This window comes from Drosophila melanogaster, chromosome 3R (genome assembly GCF_000001215.4).
Source record: "Drosophila melanogaster chromosome 3R".
NCBI classification, from domain to species: Eukaryota; Metazoa; Arthropoda; class Insecta; order Diptera; family Drosophilidae; genus Drosophila; species Drosophila melanogaster.
Genome location: NT_033777.3, coordinates 18,315,595 through 18,339,639, shown reverse-complemented (window position 1 = coordinate 18,339,639; position 24,045 = coordinate 18,315,595). Strand labels below are relative to the sequence as shown.

The 24,045-nt window shown below is 40.2% G+C and overlaps 2 protein-coding genes across 4 annotated transcripts in view, besides 2 other annotated features; both read left to right on the top strand.

Moving 5' to 3' along the window:
• Positions 1–8,708, top strand: part of CG15803 (uncharacterized protein) — a 29,797-nt gene extending 21,089 nt beyond the window's left edge. The window contains exons 4-5 of one of the 2 annotated variants that reach the window (NM_142456.4): positions 5,341–6,364; positions 7,834–8,708. The gene's annotated coding sequence lies outside the window, so the exon portion shown is untranslated. Of the gene's footprint in view, positions 1–5,340; positions 6,365–7,833 lie in introns of those variants that run through there. The other variant, NM_001300459.1, reaches the window with a different exon arrangement.
• Positions 6,366–7,801: a mobile genetic element.
• Positions 8,709–10,697: 1,989 nt separating the features above from the next.
• On the top strand, positions 10,698–23,565 carry naz (nazgul). Of its 2 annotated transcripts, none has more exons than NM_001300458.1 (5): positions 10,698–10,919; positions 12,982–13,634; positions 14,099–14,162; positions 21,879–22,025; positions 22,158–23,565. In NM_001300458.1, the coding sequence occupies exons 1-5, from the start codon at positions 10,822–10,824 to the stop codon at positions 22,414–22,416; spliced, it is 1,221 nt and encodes a 406-aa protein (NP_001287387.1). In that variant the 5' UTR covers positions 10,698–10,821; the 3' UTR covers positions 22,417–23,565. The 2 variants fall into 2 exon arrangements, with proteins under 2 accessions (NP_001287387.1, NP_732328.1); NM_169806.2 differs by having other exon boundaries at positions 22,158–22,635.
• Positions 18,271–18,324: a mobile genetic element.
• Positions 23,566–24,045: the final 480 nt, after the last annotated feature.

Below are 24,045 nucleotides of genomic sequence, written 5' to 3'. Positions count from 1 at the left end.
TTTCCTGCTCCTTCGGTTGTTCCTCATGGCGATTTAATAAAAGTTGCGGCTGCAATAAAACGAAGGCGAATGACATAACAAGTCCGAGCTGAGCGACACGGGCATCTGCAGATGGAAAATCTGGTTCAACGGCGTGTGGTCTTATCAACACACTCCACATGGCTAGTCTAGGCTGTCCTTTTCAGCATCGGAATTATTACATTTTCATGAGAGCCGCCCGACAAAGAATCCTGCGCTGCGCCTGTCCTTGACGCGCGTGCCACAAGACAATGGCATATTTCAACATGTCAGTGGATCTACTGCCACTTTTAGTTGGGCTCGCTCCCTGGTCTGCGAATGGAAATATGGGCAAATAAATCATTTTATTGCAATACAATTTCGGGCCACTGTCTTCCATCTTTTTCCGCCAACATCAGCTCATTTTTATCACACGCTTCATGCAGAGCGACAAAAACTTGCTGCAGATAAAGATGACATTTTCTATAAATACAATAACTTATTTGGTAATATTTGTATTGTACAATAAATGCACTTTTAACATTGACTAAATTCTAGATATGCAAAAGATATTATTATCTACTTATTATGGCTTAATCTATTAATAATTTTTAAAGCACAAAACATTATTTTGTTGTGCCAGTACTACATTTTCTAAATACTAGCATTAAAGCAAGCACAAAAACCATGTCTACATGGTTTTTTCCAGTTCAGTTGGAGACACTTTAGCGCTTTCATACAGCTGAAGCATTTTATGCGGCCATTGGGAGGGCAAATACACACACACGTTACTTCGATATTAATAAGGCCGTGTGGAGGCTGTCAATGTGACGTGGCGCCAAACTGCTGCCACCGGAAGTTGTCCAACGGGAAGCGGAAACGTCGCCCGTGCCCGAGCATCACATTACATTCGCTTGTGGAGTGGTGGCATTGGCATGGTGGCATGGCTCATTTTTTATTATCAGCCAATCCAATCTCGGCAGCCAGTTTCTGGGTTGGAGGAGGTCGGAGGAGTCGGCGAAGCAATTGGTTTTCGAGCTGCTGCCACAACCGGAAGCAACAAGGCAACACTTCGAACGGAATGGGAGCTGTTGGGCGTTTTCAGCTTGGCATCGGTGGGTTATTGGCCACTTGAGGGATTGGGCTAAGCCAGATTTGTGGACAGCAATTAATACTTTTATGGTTGGGACGGAAATTTAATTTAATTATTAATTAGATGGTACCCCGCCGTCGTCTGCTGGCCATTAAGCCAGGCGAAAATCCCATTTAATTGCTTTCAAACTCGACGAGCTGCTGCTTATTTGGTCCTCTTTTATGTCTTCGAATGGAATGGCAAACAAAGCCGGAGGACCAAGATCAAAGTCAATGCCCCTGAACTTTCCTCACCTTCGCGCCAAGTTGCCCACGTTGAGTTTTACCCCCAAAGTTTGTCCTTTTCCTGCCGCTGTCGCACCTTGAGTATGTTTCAACTCTTTCGCCTGCACTTTGCCATCCCAGTTGCTGAAATATTCATAATTGAAGTTTATTGTTTACCCTCGGATGTGTGCCACGCCCTTTGCTTCCTGCCCGCCCCTTTTTCGTAACGGGGCTCGCTTTGATTGTTTTGTGGCCCGGAGACTGTCGATAAGTTGGCCTGCAGAAAGTTCACAAACTTTTCAGTCTTTTTGTTTTAGTTCCTTTTTCAAGCGCTCTGAAAACTTTGATTGGCGAACAAAATGGCACAAGTGATTGGACATGTGCTTCATTTATTATACTGTATGCCTGACCTACTACTCTCCTTCCCTTTTTATCGCGGGGTATCACATGTATGACAACTAGAAAAATAGCAAGATTTGTATGAAATATACAAAATAAATTCGATCTTTTATACCATATTATGAACGTAAATTCAGACTACTGCCATTTAAAACTAAAGATAAGTGCTCTTGCTATTATTTCTCAACGGAAACCACACCGTTCACGTCAGTTCTTGTATGGCCAAAGGTCACGCGTTTCTTATTTCCGTTTCCCATGTGCTCTTGACCGATTTTTTGATAAATTGCTTTTGCCTTTGAGCATCGAATGGAAATGGTATGGGTGCCTAAGGAACCCATCCCTTAGTTTCCAACTCACAGTTTAAATGGGCTGCTCGTTTCACGTTTATGGAGCCCACTTGAACGAGCTATTAAATATAATTGTAGGCAATTTGTGCAATCTACTTAGGATATCATTTTTAATGCGACAACCTAGGCCAAAACCCATGCCAACTCACATTGCAATGCTAATTGCGGAAAAAGGTGGTTACAAACTGGGACGACGGTAAACATGAAAAGAACAATAAGCGCGAAACAATGGACTGTTTGCAATTTAAATTAACATTTTGAGTGAATCAAATAAAAGGGTGAAAAAAATGTGTGCTCCGGTGGCAAAAACTGCCGAGCGGAGCAGCTAAATTGTTTTTGATGCCACCGTTGGCACTGCAGATGGTCAACAGCAGATCCCATTGCAGGCCAAATAAAGGATGGCAAAACCCAAGCCAGATTTGCATAACACGTTCCACGCTGCGGTTCCAGTGGCCAAAAAAGGCCGAGTCCGAGATTCCCGACACCCAACGCCCAGCTGCGCCAGGTTTCATATATATTTCAGCTCAAGCGCTACCAAAAATCCTCCCATTTGGCTGCCGTGGAATATAAAATTCTGGCAATATCATAAAACAGAAAGTTTAGAAGCTGGTGACCTCGACAACGGATTACCCTGAACTGTTATTCAAACTTATTACCTACTTTTTTAGTTTTTCCCTATTAATTAGTTCGTTTTTTCTACGTTTAATCATGTTCTGTTGCTATTCTCCTATAAATAATGCTTAGTGAATTATCCAGATGTTCTCCGTTGAACTTGGCTCTTAAAATAATTATTGAAATGCAATTATTTACCAACTTCTTTCTTTGTATTTTGTAATGGATAATGTTCCCATTGAATCGCTTACAATGTCTTGACCAAATGCACTTTGCATTTCCCGCGACAATGGAAAAGTGGCGGGAAACCAATTTACATTTCACTTGTCTGAGATGTTCTGAGATGCGACTCCGTTTTCCATACTCCCTGATCCGTCTATCGCATGCTAACCCTTTCCCTTTTTGGGACGCTGACAGCCTGGTCAAAGGACTCCGGGCTGTCCAAAAACCAAAGCCAGGGAACAAGGAACAAGGAGCGGCAAACAAAGGCAACAACAGCAAGGCAAACAAAAGTGGCTAAAAAGCAAAAGCTGCAAAAAGGCCAAAGGCGAGGCACGAACTCTCTCACCAAGCAACATACACATACACACACGCACACACACACCAGCACACTCGCATTCATAGATACATACATATATGCATGAAATTTCACACCCAGGGGCGTAGGTAAAGGGGTAGGGGTTTCGAGGGGCGGTAATGGGGGCGTAATGGGTGGTTTTGGGCCATGCTTTTTGGGGTGCACAAGACAGCCAGAGCAGCCGAAATGCAAATACACAAACAATGGCGGTGCGGGGGCTACTAAGCCAAGCTAAGAAGGTTTTGGTAAACAAATTTTACTGCCAACTCGCACACAAACAACTCGCACACACAAATAGGCAAATGCACGCGGAGAAACTATGGGGTTGCTTGTAAGATTCTATAATAAAATACCAAACTTTGTGTAAAATAAAATGACAGAATAATGACAACAAACAATAAAAACTAGTAATTAATTTTTTTTTTTGAATTTATTGATATTTAGTTATAATATATTTTAAATTTAAAATATTTTTTCATGTTAAAGTATTTAAGATCACACAAGGAAATACAAATATTCTTAGGAGTTAAAATCAAATACTCTTAATACATATGTTATATAAGACATCCAAGATGCATTTTCAGCTCAAAACACTAGTTGTTTTTTTCCAGTGCATAATTTCTGTTGTTGTTGCTGGCCCAGGACATTCATATTTAAAATTTAGAGAGACAGCGCCGAGAGATTTGGCAAACAGCAACAATATCCCCACCGCCGATGTTGCCAGCCGGCAACCCTCCAACTAACCACCCCCCTCACCCACCCTGTTGCGTTAATCAAGGTTCACGCAATCGCCAACAACAAGAAGAACAACAACAATAACAATAAGCACCACAACAACAATGTGGGCCATGCACGTGCCAAAATTGCGAGGGAATATTTTGCATTTGTTTTTTATTTTTGTGCCAGCGACATTTTGTAGCCGAGTTTTCGTTTCGGGCCATTTGTTGCTGTTGGCCATCTGGGTGTTGATTAAAAATTGTCAGGTTCTGAAAATTCATAGCCCTATATATCCTTTATTATGAAGTGTGTGTGTGTGTGGAAAGTGAAATGCAAGGTCACTATCAATACCTTAATGAGTTTTCTAAACTTTGTAAAAGTAAAACATATTTTATCAATGTTAATTGCAACATTTTGGTCAGTAAAATACAGAAATCACCCAATATTATTTCCAGTCTTAGGTTGTAACACACTAAACTTGCTATAAAGTGACACAACACATTCACCGGATATTCCCTTGAGGAAAACCTTTTGCTTACTGACTGTTAAAATCGATTGGATTCTGTTTGCTGCTACTGCCACATATATTGACCGAAAGCAAAGTGTTGCCATATTTTCCAGCGTGTTTTTAGGTTTGTTGAATGCCCATTTTGGGTTAATAACAAATAACCGAATGGTCCATTACACGAAATGAGTCTGAGCCCATGGCCGAAAAGTGTTGAGACCCACAGGCAACGGCCCTGACAATGCCAGTTACCAAATAATGGACTTGGGATCCCAACGGCAGTGCGATATGCTCATGGTTGGCCCGTTCGCATTACCCGAAATTACCCTCATGCATTAAGTAATAAATTTATATGAGCTAATTGCCAGCAAAAGTTCATTAATTTGAGAGTCATGAACCTAATTTATTGAGGCCATTAGGTGATGTTAGTAACTGATTCCATAAGCATTGGGTTTGGTTAAAGCGCAGAAATGTCATAAAACTGAAGAGGTATTCGGTTTTAATAAGCTAAATAAAGTATATTATTATTAGAGATTCAAGTTTAATAAGCACTACTTATTGATTATCATCATAGCCATATTTAAATTCGCAGTGCAGTAAGTGAATAAGTGACCGGAGTTACGACCACAAATTGATTTATTTCCACTCACTACGATATTCATTGAACGAACGAACACATATGCAAAGCGAGCTTATGGCTTATATAAATATAGCCAAATCAATCGGCCGTTATCGATGGGAATATGGGAATAATATATGTGTATTTGCTTAGCCGCAGCCATCACGACCGCTAATCTAATTTTCATATTTGTTCGCTTCGCTATTTGCAGATTTTATGACCCTTATATCGGCCTTGTGAATGCATCGCACCACCAGCAGCCCCACATTGAAAACCTAAAGCAACCAAATGGAGAAGTCTGCGGCATAAATCCAGCGAATCTGGACATTAGAACAATTTGTACATAGTATAATAACCAAATCCGCACATTGACCGATTGGATTAACTCCACACACGACCTAGGTTTGAATTGATGGCCCAAAAACCCCGAAAACTGAATACTAAAAGTGCATAAATAAATAAATTGAACGGCACGCAACGATTCTAAAAATATCACAAATTGTTGTATCAATAAATTATTAATAACAAAAGCTTACAACATCAAATAGAGTTGAACATCAACGGAAATTCGTAAAAAAAAAACCCACGAAATTCCAAGCGAACGAGGAGTGGCGAATTCGGAATTTATTCATACACACAAATATTGCAAAACATTTTTCCAGTTTAGTATGCATATGTCGAGGTGGCCATGATGGCAATAATGATAGCTCTCCCTGGTAGTTTCCACATATCCACCCGAATGCCAGAAGAACCACACCCCCGCCCACCTTAGGAAACCGCTGTAAATATTCCAGAGATTATTTTTATTGTCCTTTTCAACTTTGCGTAGCATAAATTTACAATTTCTAGCTTGTAAATCATTTATACATACCAATAATATACTTAAATAGGTAGGGCTAGGTCGGGGGGCGGCTGTGTCGATGGGCGTGGCAGCTCTGCGTAGATAACTCGCTAACATCCTCAAGAATTCGCGGACATTTCATTCGAACTGTATAGGAAATGAGAGTTGCAGCAAGGCACAGATTTTGTGGATTAGTTGTGCATATATATTACATATACCTATTATAGATACTGCAAATTCTATGCCTATGAATAATATATATATTTACAATTGACGACCAAGCAAAAGTAAAACTTTAACTTTAGTAACAAGTCAACACACACACGAACTACACAATTGAACGAAACACACACACACACAAACTGAACTAAAGTAGATCGAAAATAAAGACATTGCACTATGGGGCATTTGGCCTGTTTTTTTTACAAAAATTAATACCTCCTAAACTATTGGAGATATTTGGATGAATTTTTTTTTATGCGTTACACATGCCTCCAGGAATATTTTGGAAAAGTGGGCGTGCCCCAACTCCGCCCCATTTTTTTTTTTTTTTTTTTTTTTTTTTTAATAATATATTTTTAAAGTTTATTTTTAATTTCAATAATGTATAATTCATAACCGTCTTCCTCTTCACAATCAGTAGAGTCTGAAGAATTTTTATCAGGTTCAAATTCGCAAGCTAACATTTCAATGACTTCTGGTGGAAGAGATAGTCGCTTATGTTTTCGCCTCTTTAAATTTATTGATGATATTATGGGATCCGAAGTATCCATTGCTCTGTAAAAGACATCTGCGAAGCTACTAATAGTTTTTGCCGTGGCTGGCTTCAACAAAAGAATTTTAAGTATGGCTGCAAGATCCCGCAGGCAGCACTTCCGTGCAGCTTGAACCAAAAGACGTTCGTTGTGTTTCTGCGCCCTTACGAGTTCATCTGCTTGCTGTCTTGGGCCACTCAAATTTTTTAAATAATATGACGTTTTCGGGAGTCCAACTAATTTCCTTTCCTATTTATTTTTCTCCTTTACCTTCAGGACTAGGTGTTCTTCTAACCAATTTGAAAAAAATTTTAAAAATTCATATATTTTTCGATTGCATTTTCTCCAATTTCGTAAAAGATTGACTGAAATCATTCGTTATTATTATTATTAGTTAATCGTTTATTAAAGTCTAGCTTGCTATCAGAAAAATGCCCACTGATAAAAGTGCAAATAGAATTTTCCTTTTGACGAACACCCTTTTGCGTGCGCCACACTTCCAGCAGGGCAGCATTGGAAATCGAGATATTGCTCCCTAAAAAATGAAATTTCTCAAAAAACCGCAAAAAACGCACATAGAGACTACCTGATATGAGTTAGGAATTGAACACACTACAACATGGATATAAACACTTACTGAACAAATTTGAACAAATTGTTGTAGCTCTATTCAAAGTTGAAAATTTTTTCAAACAACTACATGTTGACACCACTTGCTAAATGTACAAATTGTTAGAAATAGGCGCACACAATAAACAATATATTAATAACAACACATAATAAGAACCTAAAGATTGATTATCCATTTCAAATTATACTCTCCTTCTTCTTCTTTTTAAATTTTAACACTTTGAAAGTTAAGCTAAATTTTGCGCGCAAAGCAGCCACGTGGTATATGCTCGCAACAGCCGACTTTAACAGCTGTTATTATAACAGTGCATTGTTAAATTAACTTATGCGGGCTATATCATAACAGTTTAACGTATTTCCAATGTATTAATACTAAAATACTTCAAATTTGCATACTTGTGAAAAACACATTATTGTAAAAAAAACAGGCCAAATGCCCCATAGTGCATTGGTGAGGTGTTGAAATCACCTCTTGCAGCATAGAGAATATACACATTAAAACAAAAGCTTATTAGTGATACTAATTTTAAATGGACAAACAAGAAAGCAAATGATTAATGAAAGAAAGAAAAAAACAAACTATAATTGATAATTCTAGCGAACCGTAAAATGTTTAAATTGTTAATAAATTTGTGTTGATCGATTCTATGTTATCAAGCTGAATTCAATTTCATGTGTATATAAAGTTATAAATCACATCAACAAGATGCTTGAGCTATCTTAAAAAATAACTGAACGATTAGATTAGGATAAAAACACATGCAGTGGGTTTTAAAACTACAATATCTGTTAGTAATAATTCCAATTGATTTATCATTAATTTGTGTTCTGTTAGTCCTGATAGAACAAGTGCTTGTAATGCCATTAAAAGTCATACTTCTCTTTGAATATTTTTTCTATTGATTTTTTCCAAATTTGTTATCCCTTGCTAATTTTAATCGACTTGTAGTTATAAAACGCACTGTCCATTCGTATACCGATTTTCACAAAGACATAGAGCGGCATTAAACTCATGCACTTTGGCTTATGAGTTTTTCTATATTTTGCAGATGTAATGAGAAAAAGTTCCACGCAAGTCAAACAAAATATGCAGATACATTATCTATCTATCTATCACGCAACCACACTAACACACAGAAAAACACCAGACACACACACACACATATACACGTATGTAAGAACACGCACATCAATGCAAGAATCATAATATCTGAAACAAACTTACCAATTAGCATTACAAACTAATGAAACAACTCTTTCGAGCGAAAACCAACTATCAACAAAAATCGACTAAAACTACACATAATGTAACAATGAAACACAATCGAATCGAATCGAATTGAAACACGTGACACGAAGGTTAACGCAGACTAAAGTTGAAATCCATATGCAGTTTTGGCAAAAACATAGGCTACATTAGACACAGAGTATGTAAATTGACGAACGTTCAATAAACGAATGCGAAAATATAACAAAAGTATTAATACACGTACAAAGATCCATTTGAGTGTGCAATTTCATTTATTTTGGACAGAAGGGCATGCGATGGGGAGGGGGGGGGGGTGTGTAACCCCCATATATTTTCGGATGCTGTTCAATCAATTGTTCAACCGGAAATGGAAACAACACACTGCGAACTGGAGGCGCAAAGTGCATGGAGTGCACTTTCCATAGTCCATGGCTCCCATAGGGGCTGTGAAAGCTACATACATTGCATGTGATACGACGAACTAAATTACTCGAAAAATATATATTTAGTCACTGGCATGTTTTATGGATGCGTCGTAATTGAATTGAAGTTTCAAAGGGTGAGAGGTTTGCGGTGAAATGGACCGAAAGCGAATGAATGGCATTTTCCAGCATTTTCCGTGAACAACTGATGATGGCTCTTCGCTGAGTTCTTGTCGGATAATAAATTTGGACAGCGTGTGCGCCAATGGACAAGGTAAATAAGTGTGTTCCATTCTAAGGGTTTGTATTTTTACGAATTTATGTAAGTACAAATAAAGGAGAACGCTTTTCCAGTTAGTGCGTTTACAAACACTTCAGAATTGACAGATTTTATAGTAGTATAGATTAATTCTTCTTTCTTTGTTCTGTTTAAAAAATCATCAAATAATCTAATTTTCATAATTTATAATTGACTAATTCTTTAATTATCTGAAATATTAAATAAGTTTTCTTAGTTTTAATATTAGAACACACCCATTAATTAATGTTCCACTATATCCCAAACCACTTTTCTTCATATTTTATCCCAGACAACAGCTGTTAAAGAATAATTACAATTTGTGGTTACTCAGTCTGGCGTATATAGTACACTTTTGAATAAATATAAATAAAAAAGGAATCTTCGAGGTAAAAACGCGAAAAGATTAATTGAATCACATTAGTCTGCATTGCCGCAGACAAAAATATGCAAACTGAATGCGTAAGCCGCAGAAAATGAAGGGAAAAAAATGGGATGAAAAGCGAAGTAAAAACACAAATTAAAAAATGGAAAACGTGTGTAAATAGCGAGCAGCATTTTCCGACCCTCTCACGTTCTTGTATATTGCGGCTTGTGCAAATTTGCACCTAACCTTCAGAGCCACAACGACAGGTGGCAAACTCGGAAAAATCAAACGAGGGCCAGGAAAATGAGGAGCTTGGGGGCGCCACTTTCCCTTCTCGTTCTAGCGCTCATTTCGTATGCCGCGCAACAAGCATTTATGTAAATTGAAAATATGCCGGTGACGTTTGAGGGGTCGAAAAAATAGGCGGCGATGCCGAGTGGGGTGGTCATTTAAATTCAATTGTCAACGACATCTTCTCCGCCGGCTCTGGAAATCGGAGCTCAGATGAGAGCGGGTCCACTCGCAAGCCCGCATTTAAACAGGCATCTCTCGATAGGAACAATCACTTAGAACTAACTAGCAGCCATAAATAACTATCATATTCTTAAAACGAGAATATATTATAAATCTAATCGAATACATATGCAATCATGATTATTCTAGGGTATCTCCCGTTTAAGTGGGCATGCTAGTTTCAGTTTTTGCTCTTTACTGGTCACTCAAAACCAAAACTACAGTAGGCATAAAATATCATTAAATCTTCAAAAAAGCTTAAAAAATAAATACTTAATAAATGTGATTAAGGAAATCGGATCCAGATTGAACAGCATTTCATGAGGCGTTGCATGTATTTTAAAGATTTCCACTATTCAATATTTTTGAGCACTTTCTGTAGTCCCATTTAGGAAGTGTCCACTGTAGTTACGCGTGTGTACATACATTCACTTATGCTGCACCCAGCGGGTGACCACGCAAAGAGTATTCATATTTATTACTACGGATGCCGTTCAGTTTTCGTTCAACATTTGTGTCGTGCAGACCCAGTCACAGATTCATTCATCGATTGCAGGGGAAGAAAGTGAGGCAGGACCTAACGCGCACCCAGTAGCATCCAAAGCATACACTCAAGGATGGAACGATTGCTGACCATGTTCGAGGAGGCGGATCCCTTCGCCACGTGGTGGCCCACGATAGCGGCCCTCACGGTGGGCATTGTGATTACGGTGCGGTGAGTGCGATGAGTCAACGGAAACTGTGTGATATTTTTTATTCACCCGGCCACATTCCCTACCCCATTCCTACCCTACCCCACCGCACCCTACCGTACCCCAGAAGCCCCCATTTTTTTGGGGCATAAAAACTTTCGCCTCGGACACACGTAAATAAATGTCGCAGCATCCCAGTAAAAACTTCCCCTCCGTCACCATTCGCGGAAAAGTTTTTAAGTGGATTTCATACGGAGATGGTGGAGAACTCGAGAGGAAGTGGATGAGCAGTGGTGCAGAGAAGACCCGGATAATATGTAATATCTGAAGATTATTTCCACTTTTGTTTTTTACACCCTCCGGTACTCGAGGGTTAACAGGGTGGACTTTATTCATGCGAAACAAATTGGAGATAGAACACGTAGCCAACTAAAAAACACACATGCATTAAAAAGTAAATAGAGAACATTTTTAAGGAAAGCATTTAAATTTTCTATAAATAATAAATTTATATATAGTTGGTAAAGTTAGCGTTACACTATACGGAGAATGGCTCTATATGCATACATGGATTAATACATATTCAACACAGTATTTCTTGAAAGCCCTTCTCTAATTTGAGAGTTTTGCCTAATTTGTTTTGTACAGGGTATCTGGTAGTTCAACCATTAATTTACCACGCCGCCTACTAGTTTTTGTTATTCCTGAGCACCGCGAGCATCGCGGTTTTTGTGACCCAACGCTATCTGTCGTTTCGCAGTTGCAGGTGTTAGTTTAAGCTGGGAAAGCGGAAGCGGAAATGGCAGTGACTGCAATATGGCACTCTGCACTTCCCTTGCAAGCAAGTCCCGCCCAAGCCCCTCCGCCACCTCAAAATATTTACAAAGTGGATTTGCGAAAGTTTGGCTCAAAGTAAATGAAATGCCAAATGAATTCCAAAATGAGGGATGGCATGGCAAACTTGGCTCTAAGTGCCAAAAATAAGTCGCCGCCAAATGAAGTGGAGCAAATGGAATGCGGTGAAGATTATAGAGGAAGTAGCTGACTGCAAAATGCAGAAATTAAATTGCCTTCGATTGCGGGAGAGGTGGGCTCTTAAAATTTGGATTGCAGTGAGCATTCTGTTTACAAAGCCAATTATAATAAAAATCAAGCACCTTATGTGAATATCTTTTAAAGTTTCAAAATAAGCTGCATTTGAGCTGATAGCTTACAAGCGAAATAAGTTATTACTTTCAAATGGAATTTTGTTACAAATATGCATAATATTAAACTAAATTTACAGACAAGTGGACTAACTCGCACAAAAAGTGCAATTAAACGAATTGGAAATGAATTAGAACTCAGCCATGCGAATTAATTGACTACAGCACGAATATATACTAATTAGTGAGCTTTGTACCTGTTTAGAGTTTAAAACACATTTCGCATATAGCTTTAGATAATGCCTGTGCTGCAGTAATTTCGTTTGTTTCCCAAGGCTTGAAATTAAATAAATTGACAATTATTGTTTACAGACATACGCACCGTAATTAATGGAGTCGAAAATGAGCGGCCAGAGTTAGCCAAATCGCCAAATGGCCGCAGGCAGACTTATGCAAATAGTCATGCTGATTCCATTAACGCCTATCAATAAGCCAAAATTCCGACTATATGCCTTTACCACCCCTTAACCGCCACCCTTACTACTTTGAAAAAATGTATAAGGTTTATTTTACACAAAAATATTAAAAAACATGCTATAGCTTAAAGCAAATCTATTTTAAACTAATTATGTCAATTTGAAACTTACTATACGCAAAACTGATGATGTATAACATTTTTTAAAATATCTTATATAAAAAGTTTCTTCGATTGTAAAAGCATGACTCTTTTTTTAAGATCTTTTATGAGTTTCATATAAAAAGAATCACTTTTAGTGGTAATATTTAGCTAAGTGCACACACGCAACATGAATGCAGGACATCATTAAGCTACCCATAAACCACTAGCCACACCCACTGATCCACATGCCCGCCCCTTTGCCATCCAACATTCTCCATCCTTCCAACTCCATCTAATCTGTATCCTTTACCCGCATGCCAGGACCTTAATGAGCGGCCAGCGCTGTCCGAACGATAATCAAATCAAGGAGCAAATCGTGGTGGTCACCGGCGGCAACAGCGGCATTGGCTTCGAAATAGCCCAGGCTCTGGCTGGCCGAGGTGGCCGGATAATCCTCGCCTGCCGCAATCTCGAGGCCGGGAAGCGGGCGGCGGCCATAATCAAACGTGAGCTGGGCTGCCGCACACCCCTGAATTCCTTGGATGAGGATGACAATCCGGAGGACAGGTACTTCGTGGAGGCACGCTACTTGGACCTCTGTTCGCTGCGCAGTGTCCATCACTTTGCCGGCCAGCTGATGGCGGAATTCGAGCGGATCGATGTGCTGGTGAACAATGCCGGAGTGGTATTCGCCAACACTCAGATGCCCACCGAGGATGGCTTCGAACGGCACAGCCAGGTGAACTATCTGGCCCCCTTCCTGTTGACCCACCTGCTCCTGCCACACTTGCAACGCTCGGAGCAAGGACGCATCCTCTTCGTTTCCGCCCATGCCCATCAGGGCGCCAAAATCGATTTCGACGATCCCCTGAATGTGGGCACCTGGTCGGTGAAGTTCCACGCCCGCGAAGCATTTGCCCACTCCAAGCTCTGCGTGCTCCTTGCCACCCGTTGGATGGCCAGGGAACTGAAAGGTAAGTGCACAAAGTTCGGGACCTATTCCCCGAGAGGGAACTGGGGAAGTGCACTCGAAGGAGCTGCCTTTTTGGGCTATCTCAATTGCTCTGTTAGTGGCCATTAGGCGGGGAAAAATTTAATTAATGAGTTTCTATTTTTTCGCAAAACTTATCCTAAAGTAATGTTCGTTTGAATCATTTATAAATTATTACTTGCAACACATAGATTAAAGTTAAATATTATTCCAAATTGTATCTTTATGTATAAATTCCAGAAAAGAGTTTGATAAAATTTACATATCCTTTCCTGTCTTCAAAAACAAATTTGTATAAGTGTACAGCTAGGCCCGAAACAGTTCTGTTTTTCTCTCGGTGCAGTTCCAAATTTTTAGCATAGTTTGCACTCTGATTTATTGATGCACTCACTGCGCAATCTTGATTTCCCAGATACAAATAACCAAGGTCCGCTAATTTCCCCACAGGTACCTCGGTCACGGTCAACTGCTGTACGCCAGGACTCGTCCGTGGAACCCGCCATTTTCGCAAGTAAGTGCCCAAGATCTGGAAGCCCCAGAAGCCAGACCAAGTCAACCGGGGAAAACCCGCAACCCAAATTGAAATTCAAACGAAAGTGGAGCAAAGTGCAGAATGCAACTGAAACTCTAACTAAATTTTAAGCTCATTTCGTGGCCGCGCGAAAGACAACTTTTGCACTTTCATTAAGCAGCTCTAGCTGCTTCTCTATCTCTTTCCCTCTGTCACCTGCTATCTCTCTCTCTCTGGTTTTCTCCCGACTTTGTATCTGCATCTGTGCGATGAGGGAGGAGGCGACTCGTTTTGATGCAATCAAAAAGTTGCCAAGTCATTCGGGCGGGGCACAAAATGGAAGCCACCTTTTTTTGGCAACAGCATCAAGGTAACATTTGCAACGAAGGCCGAAATCATTTCGAAATACGAAATGAGTTGGTCAAATACCGAAATCCGGCCCAAATGCAACCAGAGAAATGGGGAATCGAATTGCAAGGGTAAGAGGTAGCAATGCATTTAGGAAAACATGTTAGAATGCAGTAACGAGAAACTAGAATTACAGAATAGATTCAATAAAAAGTTAATTGCTTTTATAATAATGGATATTAGAATTTCGGAAAATTCTTGTAATCGACAGAGATTTTAAATTCAAATCACAGCTTAACTACAACTCATGGTCACTTCTGGTTGGCATCGATTTTCGTGCAACACGACATACAATTAGTTAGTTGCCAACACTTGGCCAAACCATAATCAGGCTTAACAATTTGCCAATGCGATGGCATCGCAGTTTGCTTCTAAATCCGATTTTAAGGCATGCAAATTAGATGCGACTCGGCGCACAAAAAAAGCAAAAACCAGAGCAGCACATTTGCACAGTACACAGAAAAGGACGTGCAAACACGACAAACAGTTGCAAATTGCGGAAGGACAAAATGCCAGCAACAACAGACATCAGCAGGACACTGAGAAAAACAGTAGGTTCCAATGATCATTCAACAAAATAAAGTTCACAGAATCGCTCATGATAAGTTGACACTGTGGGTGGTTTTAAAGGAAAATGATTTCATTAGTCGCTTACCCTTAAATAAGTTACTTAAACTGGAATAAGTTGTTAGCAACCACTTAGGGCCTTTAGATTAGTAATAAAATAAATATAAATTTATAATCATATAAATGTGTTAGGTTTTGTGAACATCTGCCATTATCATCATCATCCTTCTTAGATATATTTTTGCAACTGTGCAAGAAGGAACAACTTATCCAAACGACAACAGCTGCAATGAACTTTCACCCTGCCACGCCCACTCCTCATCATCAAATGCAGATGAGCTGCCATCGAGTGGCAGTTGCCAAAAAGATATGAGAATGTGGGAATGGCAGGGAGGGAGCTCCTTCAGCGTTCTACTGGGCAGAAGTGAAATGCGGTAATTAAAAGCGGCCAAGTCAGAGAATTGCGGGTCGGCCGCAATTGAAATGGTGGCGGGTCAAGCTCGGCTCTCACTTCTGGCCAGGCAGGCTCCTTGTTTTGGGCCAACTTTCGCCTGCTGACCCCGCCACGTCGTCCTTTTGAGTTATGACCCAGACCCACAGTCACACACCCCGGTGACAGATGCCTCCGCATCTTCTGGCTCTGTTGACGCTGCTGATGCTGCTGATGCTGTGTTGGCAGCTCGACTTTTTGCTAAAAAAAAAAATTTGTTCCTTTGGGGTTTGTTCCAGAAAGAAAAGTGCTTGCGATATAAAGAGTTCCTCAGACATACAAAACCTTAGAATAGTATTTCCTAGGTTGTACCTAAGAATATGGCTAATTACTTAAGCTAAGCTAAGCCTTCTTTATCTTGACTATCTTGAATTTGACTTTTAAAATTCATAAAACTTACTTATATTTCGCAAGATTCACGGTTCACTCTGCCATTAGAATTGGGCATCTCTGATGGCCAGCATCAAGTTGATGGCACACTGTGAACTTACTGTTGGCCATGAACATGAACATGTCCGGGACTCGGGGTCCGGGCTCCAGTCTCCTAATGATGGACCAGAATTAATGCGAAATTTATTGATGCTTCTTAAGCTGGCACAAAAGTTGTCCCTTGTTTTTCCGCTGCTTCCTTTTTTCTGGCAGTTATAAATTAGAATTTGCCGACAATGTGCTGGTACACAGAGAGTCTTCTGGTGACTCCCAGATTCTCAGGAAATTCATCTATTCAGATTGTCCAGGCTGGATAAGATTTTCAGGATGAAGAGTTCACAGATTTATTTATTCGTGAGCGTCAATAGAACCTACTTAGAAAGTTTTGTAAGAAAAGAAAAGGATTGTTTCAGTTTGATTTATTTGAGCCTTTAAAAAAGAACGAGATGAAATCGAAAAACCAATTTAATTTACATTGAACATTTATGAGATTTAAATTACATCACAAGTACTTTCGGTGACTTTTTAAACCAACTATAAAGTGGTTAGAAAATTAGGTTTAATGACCCATTAAATGTATTTTTATGAGACTCTTCAAAAAATAATGTCACATTACCCAAAACGCAAGATGATTTAGACATTTCGGATAAGGCCAAGAGATTAAACATCGCTCGATGGCCATTGAAATTGTGAATTATTATGAGCCTGTTCATAAAGCCTGTTCGCACATGCGACGAACACATGTAAATGGGGATTTCGGGGGAAAACACATGCCCAGTGGAGGCCGATGGACCAAAGCCCCAAGTCGAGGACAATAGATGGCCAGGACCCACTCGGTTGGGTAGCACAATGGGGCAGGTGCTCAAGTGTGTGTGGCACACACACAGTGTCACAATCGCAGCACACAGTTGCACATTGTGTTAACACGACCAGCACGTACAACAAATTACACAATTCAATGGCAATAAATGATGTAAAAGAGGCTAAGGTTTAGATACAGTTCTCGTGCTCATTCCACCGAAAGGATCTGAAGTTGGGCTGTCAGAAGCCAGGAAAGCATAATCCATCATAGGCACAAATTGTACTTTCTGCATATGTACAAGTTTAACTACCCTGCTTCGTTTCCATTTCCATTTCCATTTCCATTCTCATATTCCCATTCACATATTCAGCTTTTCCTGGCGAAGCAGAAACATTGTTAACATGCGTCATTACAATTTGCAAAATGCGATAACAATGCGCCAGCAAAAAGTGGCCTGAAAATGGGGAAAAAGCGAAGCAGGCAAATTAAATGCCTTGGCGAGCGTACAAATCATTTGGACATAAAACGCAGCACCTTGGCAGGTGGAATATGACATGGTCATGGAGATGGAGATGGCCATGAAACTGGGGTTGGGCATGTGGATAGGTACTGCTCCTATCGGCGTGGCACGTGACCAACGAAGAAACCAAGCCATCTTACAACGTAGAGATGAGCATTGCTCCTATTTTATAATAAAATAGGATTGACTAATAAAAATGATTGACTTATGTATAGAATATAACATACCCATTGGAATATCTTGAGTTATCGATATGTTTATGATGTAAGCATACATCCACCTAAGTTATGCAATTCCTATACTCGGACATTTATCGAAATATTTTCTAAATAAATTTCAAGTAGTTAAGGTAGTCATTTGCCTATGTAGGAGCCAAATATTTATAGACCTTTAACAATAAATTAAATATAGTGCTAGCGTGCACTTTCAGCACAAATGCCTCAATTTTGTTGTATTGCAAGGGCAACACAACAAACCAGGCAAAGTCGAAACAAATTAAACGAAACAAACACATGCTCACCTCTAGTGGCCAAGGAAGCACCCCACTTGCCCCAAAACTTGGCCAACTGCTGCGGGCAGCGGCAATAAAACAGCAAATGAACAGCGGAAGCGACATCAAGTGGCTGTACACGTAGGTGAATGTGAGCCGGGCTTCTCCACGGGCTCGGATGTTTGGATGTATGGCAACTGGAACTGGAACTGGATTGCTTCATGCCCATGTGAACAGCACTTGGAGTTTTTCTATGGCCTTCGACTTTAGAGATGATAGAAATAATAATGATTCTAAATCTACTGATAATATCTATTTCGTAAAACCGTATTTCATATACAACCCATTTAAATTTTTACACCTACATATATCTTGTTGTAAATAGGTGTTTTCTTCATCCTTTAGTTGAGTAAGGGGTATCTGATAGTCGAAGTACTAGACTGCAGCGTACTATCTAGTTTTTACTCGCCTCATTTGAATATTTTTTCTCACATTTTCCTATTCTGTTTACACTTTTTTTTAACGATTTCCGCATAATATTTAAAATATTTGTGTTTGGAGCATAATTATTTTCATTGCATTGTTCAGTTTGAATTCATTTTTTCCGGTGCATGAAGCTTACATGCATTGGCTTCCTGTCCAACGGATATCTCCCCATTGTGCTTTTTGTGCTGTTGCATTTTGTTACATGTTTTGCCTTTGCAAGTAGATTTTCTTTTTACAGACTTTGTAGCGCCAAATTGAACTTTTGTTGTACTCGTACTTATAGCATACTGCCACGCCCCCCACATCACCTACTCCGCTTCCTTGCTGGCATACTATGTATGTATATGTGTATGCCATACACTATTCATATCGGAGATAACTCTGACTTTCGTTGGCAACTGCAAAAGTGCTGAAGCAGCTGTCATGCTCACCAATGCACTGCAATTTCCACCCCCGACCATCCTGGCCATCCTGGCCACCCAGGCCATCCAAGCTAACCTGGCCACGCCCACATCCGGACACTCTTGGGAGCATCTTTCTTCATTTTTTGCAGCTGCCATTGATGAAAAAACCGATACCTGCTGGGCTTACGAGATTGTGGCCGAGTGCTTATCATCGGAATTCTTGTATACTGCATCATCTTGGCAGGAAGGTTAGTTTATGCTTGCGTATCTGGACTGATTTATTGCGACCCTTTATCCACTTGAGAGTTGGACACTCACATAGCAGATTGGTTGCTAAATCAAGATTATACATTTAAATTCAGCTATTTACTATGTCTTTTTGTCGGTCTACTCTGAAATTAAGTGCTAATATCAATATGCCATCTTCCAACTGCAGCACCGAATTTCAAAAGGTTCTGGCAAGCTCTTTAGCCAATTTAATGAAATAAAATTCTATATAGCTAGGAACCATTCTAAAATAACCTATATATTGTAACATAATCGCCAGAAAGGCACTTAGCCCTTAGTCTGCTTAAATCGCCGTCCAATAAAAACAATTAACATGGCGTATACGCTATTAATTTCGACCTAGAGTGGATTCAATTTCCGCTGGTGGCCCATCTATTGTGGCATTAAAGTAAAATACTCGGAAAAAGCCATGCCCTTTTCTCTCTTTCAAGCCATTTTGCTGCGCTTTTCCTTTGGCTGACTGGCGCACTCACACGTACAGCTAAAAGATTTTCCCGTTCGGTAATAGCAGGTGGTGCAGGTCGGGGTTTAAATGAACTTTACACCGCTGCAGCTTAGCGAGTCAGGCTGAAATTTTTCAATCCCACCCACTGCGAAGGCCAAAAATGGGTGTGAGCATATCAGGCAGGTCGGTGGCGTATACGCAATATTACAGACATTTAAGCTGCAATTGCTTAGCGAATATTCCCCATATTCGAGCCAACCAAAACTCAAATAATATATATATTTTTAACGCTTTTAAATTTAAGTTTTGCAAAGTGCTCATCTAAGCTAAGCTAGAAATGTAATATTTTACATTTAATTAAATGTCAACGTGGCTTCCAAACAAATTATTTTCCCAATTTAAACTGGAAAATTTATATACTCCCTTCGTAAGCCCACCAATATTTCCTGACTACTCTATGTAAACAGCCATTAATCAATGCATCCAAAAGAGTAACCCCCTAGTCTAAGCCACGAACCCAGCCACACACATTTATTTTGTTTTGCACTCTTTTCCCATTTTTTCCCAACAAACCATCTGCAGCCCCTGCAGCTTTCTATGCACTTTAAAAATGCAACCAGTTGGCGAGGGACGAAGTGCCGGGGGGGGGGGGTTAATGGCGGAGGGAGCAAGGACAGATACTCGTATCTATGAAAACGCTGGCGTAAAACGATGAATGGAATCAACACCAGCCTCGACCCAGGACAAGGGGATTTAACTTTTGTAGCGGCATGGGAGGTTCCAGGGGGTCAGAGGAAGGATCCAGGGGCCAGGTCAGCCCAATTCAAACATAGTGATGCGAAAGGCAATATTTTATATACCTAGATGAGGTGCGGGAAAGTCGTAAAAAAATGAATAGTTGGTTAGGGCTCCTACTAGATATATATCATTTCATATATTTCCTTAACTGAACAGTAACCCTATTGAAATACTTATGCAGCCTCAAATATAATTGCGGTTATATTAAGTTATTCTGGAAAAATTGAATTAAACAATAATATTGTATATAGATACTAGTATTTATTTATCTAGATAGAACCATCTACTACTATATAGGCACCTCCAATTGCTGAGCACACATGGCATCGCTTTTATGCGTGACTTCTATCTTTGCGTACTATGAAGTGAATGAAAATGAAAAGCAGTTAATGCTCAAGTCACGGAAAAAGCGTAAATGGAAAAGTTAAACGCATTAATTATTTATTTATCGTTTTATCGTGTTCAAGTGTCGGTGAACTTGCTCACTGTTCATCGTTCGTTGCCCGCCTGGAAATAAAACAAAAGGAAAACGCCAAACGAGGGCGAAAAGCATTAACAACGACAGCTAAGCAAATTGTGCGCAAGTTCGTAATCCTTCCTGAAAGGCAGCATCAGAAGGACACGGAGGCAAATGACTAGGTAGCTTTAAAATGTGTTAAAAATGCTGAAATGACTTAATAATTCAGTTCTAAAACAGTTGAATCAATATGAGATAATTTACCTATAATCATTTAAGGAGCTCAGAAAAAGTTAAGGCGCAATATCTAATATTTTAAAACATTTTCAAGTTCCAGTGATATTTTCAAAAGAACATTTCTCAGTGTAAAAGTAAAAAGAGGCGTTGAAAGAAGTGGTAGAGAGCTGGTCGGGGGTGGCCATTTCGCACAACTCGTTGGGCTCAGACGCTGGAATTGGCCCCGTCCCAGCTGCGGAGATGGCCAAAAGCTGGAGATCAACGGATGAGCGGCTGAATTGAATGGAGGAGAGCTGGCGGTACTGGCGCCCTTTATCGCCCCAATTGAAAATGCCATTAAAACAATGCATCCAAAAGAAATTGTTCAAGTTTCGCTCGGTGACCAGATTTAGTCAGAACTTTATAAGAAACTTAACTGGGATATAACGATTTAATTGAAAGCGGAATATGGGTTGAATAATAAGCAAGCTAAACAAGACACTTTATTTCCAAGTTTGTGCATATCTTGAGAGTTTCAAGCCACTTTCATGTTTCTTAATCTGAACAAATTTAATTGGCTAAACCAGCAAAAGAAACATTTGGAACAATATATGTAGATAAATTTAAATATAGTTTTCACTTTCATCTTTGAGCTTTATTTTATTTATCTATGACTTAATTGTTGCTTTCCTTAATTGCGAATATATCTGCAACATCTTAAATCAGAAGCGATTGTTACATATAAGAACTCAAAGTTTGTGAATGGCTAACTATTTAATTAAGAAATATTTCTTTTCCCTTTCTAGAATCCATTTTAAGAGCAACGAATTCATTTAAATGCACCCCATTCAGCTTCAACATTTCCTGGCTCCTTGTTTGCCATTTAAATAATTACAATAATTGGTTAACTTTGCAGCTCGCCGCTGATGTCGTCCCTCTGCGTGAAGGCGGTCACCTATCCGTGGATGTGGCTGTTCATGAAGAATGCCTACGAGGGCGCCCAGTGCGCCATCCGCTTGGCCACCGATCCCCAGCTGAAGGAAGTCACCGGCGAGTACTTCAAGTGAGTAGTTGCCATGGCCACTCCGCTGCACTCCGGTTTCTGTTGGCCGCATTAGCCAGCACTTTGTTGGCCACTTTCTGCAGCACGCCCCCCTCCCACCAAAAAGTCCCCTTTTTTTTTTGTTCGTTGCAGTGATTGCGAAATTGCGGCAAGTTCGGTGACGGGCCAAGACAAGGAGTTGGCCAAGAAGCTGTATATGCAAACCATAAAAACCCTCGAAAGCGTTACCAAGCTAACCGTCGACAGGGAGGAGTACGGCTTGGATTTGCAGCTGGAGATGGAGTCTGAGCTGAGGCTGGAGGAACCGGCGGAAGCGGAACCGGAAACGGAAACGAACCAGGCAGCGGATGAAAAGAAGTGGCAGGGGAATGGTGAGACGAAGCAGCCGTAGTCATTGGAGTGATTTATGCCTGGCACGCGGCCCGAGTTCCTTGGAGACTGCCAACTGCAACGTCTATTTGCATTCGGTTTAACAATTGCCGCATTAGGCAGCCTCCCCTCGCCCACCTCCCCCCTCCCCCCTCCCGCCATTTTATGTGGACCCCTGACTTTGTGGGGCTTCCCCGTTTTTCGCCGGAAATAAATGCAACTTTAATGTGCGAGCAGCCTGAATTTGCCGAGTTTGTACTTTTCGAGCAGCGTCGATGGGCTGAATACGTTGGTGCTTGAGCCTTTGATTTATTCCCAATTTAAAATGCCCTCGTTTGAGCGGGAATCCCTGCAAGAATCCCAGAATGGACAGTCGCAAGCTATTCGGGTGAATAATAGAAATGGATGGGGAGCTTTGGGAATTTTCAAAGGAGGCAGAATGGCTAAATCCCTTTTTCGAAGGAAAATATTTCTATTAAATCGTCATAGTTATTATAAAATTTATTTAATTTTAATTAAAATTCTTACTTGTCCTGCACATTTTCCAATCTAACTGAAATCATTTGCATTTCATTCGATACAACTAAAGTGCAGAGATTATTTCCATTCCCGACGCCATGCCCCAAATAAAATCCAAAATAGCAGCCCCGAATTGTAATCATATATTTGGCAGTCCAAATGCTGGAAAATCCATGGGCACCAGCTTGAATGGAGAATAGAGAATGAGCTAATTGCGAAATGTTTTTCGCTCCGTCTAAATTTGGCCCCCTCCCAGCGCCCGACTCCTGATCTCTGGGGCAAATGGCAACGCGTGCCAACAAACTGTTGATTACCAGCAACAACAACGAGGACTTGAACTCACACAAATACTCGCCTAAATATATGTTTGTATGTGTGTATATATGGCTGTACGGACGGAAAACAAACCAGAGATGCAAGGCCAATTATTTTTAGTTCAGCTAAAACCGATTTCCATTATAATGTGTGTACAATCTACAATGCGAGGCTTAGACGAGGACATGCCAGGGGCAGACAGCAGGGAGAATTCTACATTCCGAGGAGCCGGAACCCACATACACAGAGAACAAATAGACCGTTGTCTTACATCTTAATCTGGCTAATTGATTTAAAAATGTTTCTATTATGTTTAAATCCTGCTAAAACTTCATTTAAAATACAATAAATTAATAAATAAATTTATGGTCCTTACTCCTTCGTAGATATATTTCTGATTCCCCTATAATAAATACGTCAAAATTAAATATTTTCAATATTTTATCCAATTCAGTTGAGATATTACTCCACAGTAGTTTTCTATGTAGCAGGACACATGCAACTGTCTCGACGCAGCCCCGCTTTGTATGCTATGGAAAATCTCTTTATTATATTACGTGCGACGCTTTTGTTGTCAGTTGGCAGGCGGCACAGCACCAGCAACAAAAGCCATTCACCCCCTTTTGGAAAAATGGCCTCCCAAGACCCACAGCCACCCACCTTCCGCACACATCCGCCCCATTTTTGCCGGGGGGACGGGGTAAGCGCCATGTGTTGCTAGAGCAATTTTATGCTTCCCTTTTCGAAGTTGCTTCGTTTGACTGGCCCAGTTCTTTCCGCCCATTTTTCCCCATTTTTCTGATTCTGCGAAATGAAA

What these genes read in the sequence shown, in the direction of transcription:
- naz (NM_001300458.1), top strand. Translation starts at nt 10,822, where the DNA reads ATGGAACGATTGCTGACCATGTTCGAGGAGGCGGATCCCTTCGCCACG. An exon ending in GGCATTGTGATTACGGTGCG is followed by an intron (nt 10,920 to 12,981) that starts GTGAGTGCGATG and finishes CCCGCATGCCAG; the next exon opens with GACCTTAATGAGCGGCCAGC. An exon ending in GGAACCCGCCATTTTCGCAA is followed by an intron (nt 14,163 to 21,878) that starts GTAAGTGCCCAA and finishes TTAACTTTGCAG; the next exon opens with CTCGCCGCTGATGTCGTCCC.